At 50.4% G+C, this 4,863-nt stretch overlaps 2 protein-coding genes across 2 annotated transcripts in view; one reads left to right on the top strand and one right to left on the bottom strand.

The window, feature by feature from the left end:
* The window catches only part of CCDC157 (coiled-coil domain containing 157), a 17,924-nt gene extending 17,795 nt beyond the window's left edge, over positions 1–129 (bottom strand). The window contains exon 1 of the mRNA XM_014526116.2: positions 79–129. Coding sequence (XP_014381602.1) covers positions 79–129 — 51 coding nt within the window. The remainder of the gene's footprint in view (positions 1–78) is intronic.
* Positions 7–4,863, top strand: part of SF3A1 (splicing factor 3a subunit 1) — a 25,136-nt gene continuing 20,279 nt past the window's right edge. The window contains exon 1 of the mRNA XM_006016826.3: positions 7–190. Within this exon, the coding sequence (XP_006016888.1) occupies positions 128–190 (63 nt within the window). The 5' untranslated portion in view covers positions 7–127. The remainder of the gene's footprint in view (positions 191–4,863) is intronic.

Below are 4,863 nucleotides of genomic sequence, written 5' to 3'. Positions count from 1 at the left end.
TTGGGTTGCGTGCGCATCCTTCGGGGCTGCCGCCATCTTGTGCGCGGTGGTGTGGGCCTAGGTGCGCGCAGTTGTTACCGCGCTTCTCGGGACGAGTCGAGGCCCGGTGGGGCCCTGAGGAGGCACCATGCCGGCCGGACCCGTGCAGGCCCTCCAGCCGGCGCAGCCCTCGCCCCCAGAGGGCAAACAGGTACCGGCGCGAGGCGGGGGCTGGGCCTCCCCAGGGAGTCCGCGGCGCTCGGGGGGCGCTCCCAGCATGCAGCGGGGGCAGAGGGGGAGGGGAACGTTTCGCCCGCGGGGAGTACCGCTGGCTCACGAGAGGCCTGAGCCCTGCTGAGAGCTCCTGGCACATCCCGGGCTGAGCCTGGTGCCTTACCCCCTCGTCCTTGCCTCCAGCCCTCTCCCGCCTCTGTTTATACGGTTTTTAACTCATTTTTGATGGGGCCAGGCTTTTACGAACAGCCGTGGGATTAATAAGATTCGTGTTCTGGTTTTGGTTCTGTCAAACTCTGACTATGATCAGGTCACTAGATGTCTGTTCCAGTGCAGAGCGCAGGGTTGTTGCCTCGAAGCTGCATGTTACCCGTGGAGATCCCGAGCCACTGAAGTGCAGCGGCTCACGGAAACAGGGCGCGATGCCTGTGTGAGATGGGTCATGAAGAATAATTACATATTAACTAGGGATGCTGGTTGTAGCCGTGTCGGTCTAAGGACATAGGCAGGCAAGGTTCTTTGAGGAGATGCAATCTCTTTTATTAGACCAACTGAGTAGTTGGAGCAAAGTTCTTATCAAGCTTTCAGGCGCAGTCACCCTTCTTCAGGCGTAGAGACCCCAAGAAATGAGAGAAGCTAAAAGTGTGGCAGGATGTCAGTGAGAATGTAAATAGGTAGAAATTAGAAAGACAGAAGGTAAAGCAGAGAGGGGAGGGGGAAGAGAGCAGGGGGAAAAGGCTAAAGGGAGGCATTACAGTGATGCAGGCTACAAGGTGAAAAAGAGGCTGTCGGTGAAAAAGACAATAGTTGGAGATCAGGAAAACAGGAATGAGAGAAGCTCAAAGTGTGCGAGGACATAGCAAAAATGTAAATAGGTAGAAAGCAGAAACAGGAGGTAAAGCAGGGGAGGGATGGGGAAGAAAGCAGGGAAGACAAGGCCAAAGGGAAACATTACAGAGATAATAATACAGGGTAAGAAAGAGTCTCTCGATGAAGAAGGAAATAGTAGGAAATCAGGGAGACAACAGGCAGAAAAGAAGGGGAGGGGAGAAAAAGTGGGGGAAGAGAAGAATATAAGAGGTAAGGTCAGGCAAGTAACCTGGTGAATCAGATGTCAAGCAGGTTGTAATGTGTCATAAATCCAGTGTTTATACTGAGTCCGTGATTTTTTGTATCCAGTAGATTTATGAAGCAAAGTTCACAGGCTCATCTACAGAAGGTGTTTTGTAAGTTCCCTTTGAGGATTAGAACTGAGAGATGGGAGAGGGAGTGATTCTTCCTGTGAGAAGTGTGCCCCCGCAGGTAGTTGGGCATTCTTGTCTTTGATAGATTTTCAGTTCATTCTGGTGCACAGTTTGGTTTCTCTTACATATTTTCCATCAGGGCATCTGGTGCACTGGATGAGATGTATAACATTTCTGGAGGTGCAGATGTAAGATCTAGGAATGGTGATGGTTCTGTTGTGGGGTGTAGTTATTGTGGGGGTGTAGGAGATGTTGGCAGGTTTTGCATTTCTTGTTCTTCATCAGCGACTTGAACGAGGGGGTAAAAACACCCTGTTCAAATTCGTAGACGACACTAAGATGTGGGGGGAAGTAGGCATGCTAGAAAGGAGGAATAGCCTGCAGTCGGACCTACCTAGACAGGTTACAGGGGATGGCAGATGAGAACAGGATGGGTTTCAACACTGACAGGTGCAAGGTACTGCACCTGGGGGGAAGAACCAGCAGCACACCTACAGGTTAGGGAACTCCCTTCTTGTCGGAGCAGAGGTAGAAAAGGATCTTGGAATCATTATTGATGCCAAAATGAACATGGGCCGACAGTGTGGGGACGCGGTCAGGAAGGCCAACCGTACCTTTCAAGCAGGTCCAAGGAGGTGATCGTCCCCCTCTATGCGACACTGGTCAGGCTGCAGTTGGAGTACTGCGTCCAGTTCTGGGCGCCACACTTCAGAAGGCATGTGGACAACATGGAGAGAGTCCAGAGGAGAGCCACTCGCATGATCAGGGGGCAGCAGGGCAGCCCTATGAGGAGAGGCTAAGGGACCTGAACCTGTTCAGCCTCCATAAGAGAAGACTGAGGGGGGATCTAGTGGCCATTTACAAACTAGTCAGAGGGGACCAGCAGGCACTGGGGGAGTCCCTGTTCCCCCGAGCACTACCAGGAGTGACTAGAAATAATGGTCACAAGCTGTCAGAGGGTAGATTCAGACTAGACCTCAGGAGGCACTACTTCACTGTCAGGGCAGCTAGGATCTGGAATCAATTTCCAAGAGAAGTGGTGCTGGCTCCTACCCTGGGGGTTTCATAGTTTCATAGTAGCTATGAAAGGCCACCCTAACTGTAAAATATTGCCTTCTGATCTCTAACCTAAACCTATTCTCCATCAGCTTATTACCATTGTTCCTTGTCACCCCAGGTGGTGCTGGGGAGAAAAGGGCTCTGCCTATTTGCTGTTGATAGGCACAGCCCTCCCCTGTAGCTCTGCAGGGATCTGGAGGGCTGTAGTTATCCGGAAGGGCAAAAAGGAGGTGCGGCAGTCCCATGAGAAGGAGAGAATAGCGGGGTGGGAGAGCAGATTCATCTTGGTGCCAGTCCACTGATTTTGGGGTGTGCTTTCAAGAAGGGAACTCCCCAGCCTGTATGTATGCTGTGGATTCCTTCTCCCAAGGTGCAGCACCCTGCATTTGTCTACGTTGAACCTCATCCTATTCTCATCCGCCCACTTTTGTAGTCTGTCTAAATCTAGTTGCAGCCTCTCTCTCCCTTCAAGTGTGTCCACCTCGCCCCACATCTTAGTGTCATCAGCAAATTTGGACAGCGTGCTTTCCACCCCCTTGTCCAAGTTGCTGATGAAGGTGTTAAACAGTGTGGGCCTGAGGACCGAGCCCTGGGGTACCCCACTGCTCACATCTCACCCACCACTACTCTCTGGGTGCACCCCATCAGCCAATTTTTTACCCATCCAACTGTGCAGGCATCAATGCCGCAGTCGCTTAATTTATTGATGAGGATGGGGTGAGAGACAGTGTCAAAGGCCTTCTTAAAGTCTAGAAAGACTACGTCCACAGCGACACCATCATGCAACGATTTAGTTACTTGGTCATAAAAGGCAATCAGGTTGGTCTGGCAGGACCTGCCTTTGATGAACCTGTGCTGATTGCCCCTGAGCATGATCTCCCCTGCAGGCCCCCCACAGATGTGCTCCTTGATGATTCTCTCCAAGATCTGCCCGAGCACCGAAGTGAGGCTTACAGGCCTATAGTTACTTGGGTCCTCCTTCCTTCCCTTCTTGAAAATTGGGACCACATTAGCCAGTTTCCAATCCCCTGGCAAAAATGCAATCTCTCTCTCTGGAGGAGTGTCCTTGTTGGTTGAAGGACCTTTTGAGATTTGTGAGGTGGTGGTCACAGGTATTTTCCTCACTGCAAATTCAGTGGCATCAGAGAGCTTGGCTATATATTACAGCTTTCTTGGTGTGCTTAGGGTTATTGCTGGTTCTGTGTAGATATGTATGTTGGTCTGTGGGTTTCTTATACATGGTGATTTGAATTTTACCATCTTGGATATCAATTGTGGTGTCCAAAAACGAAATGCTGGTTTTGGAGTATTCAAGCAATAGTCTACGGGGAGGGGTGATGATTGTTGAATCGTTGTGGCTATGGGGTGGGCTATAGCCACCCCAAAATTCCTCATAGCCACCCCTCCCAGCACCGCCCACCCTGAACACAGCCCTGGCCCAGCATTTGGGGGGCACACACTCCCCATGCCTCCCCTGGGGTGTATGCAGCGGCAGGGAGCTGCACATCCCCTCACGCCCCCTCCCTGCACCTGCCAGACAAGCTGCCCTTAGCTTCTTCCCATTTCCGGCCCTGGGGTTTGCCTTGTACCTTCCCCTGCCCCAATCCCTCCCTCACTGTCAGGACCTTGGTCTGCCCTGCCCTCCGCCACTTTTATCTCCCCCTGCCCCTCCATCGACTTACCAGCTGGACGCTCCTTGCCAGGCTGCATTCCTGGCCGTGTGCATGCTGTGGCTGCACACACAGACGCAGCATTTATTAGTGACATCAGCTACACCGGCCAGAAAAAGCTGATTACCGATTAATGTTAATTTTCCTTTTATCGGTGTCGATCTGCTATGTGACTGATATATGCTAATTGCAGGTTCTATAGCAAAGTATAAGCTTCCTTCTCCCATCATCCCATCTTCACATCAACATGATGCACAGTGTGACAAAACTTCTTTGGTTAAATGAGCAGGCAGCATAGTAACACTAAAAAAAAAAACAACCCACCCCAACACACACACACGACAGGTATAGTCTAACTGCTAATTAGCAGATCCCAGTTAATCAAGACAAGTGTAGGAAAGGCCACAAAGTCTCCGTTATCCCCACTTCATATCACCTTCTATCTGGATGGAGGAAATTCAAGATGTGAAGGCAAGAAGGCTGAAAAAGCTACACATAGTTTGCTAAATAGAATATCTTTATTCTATACCTTCTTTATAGGTATAGAATATACCTTCTATATACTTTATAGAAGGTATAGAGAAGGGCAATAAGGATAATGGTGGTATGGAGGGGCTTCCATATAAGGAGAGACTAAACTCCTTTGGGGTGCCACACTTCAAGAGAGATGTGGATAA

This window comes from Alligator sinensis, unplaced genomic scaffold (genome assembly GCF_000455745.1).
Source record: "Alligator sinensis unplaced genomic scaffold, ASM45574v1 scaffold216_1, whole genome shotgun sequence".
Taxonomy (NCBI): domain Eukaryota; kingdom Metazoa; phylum Chordata; order Crocodylia; family Alligatoridae; genus Alligator; species Alligator sinensis.
This window is presented reverse-complemented; position numbering and strand designations above follow the sequence as displayed.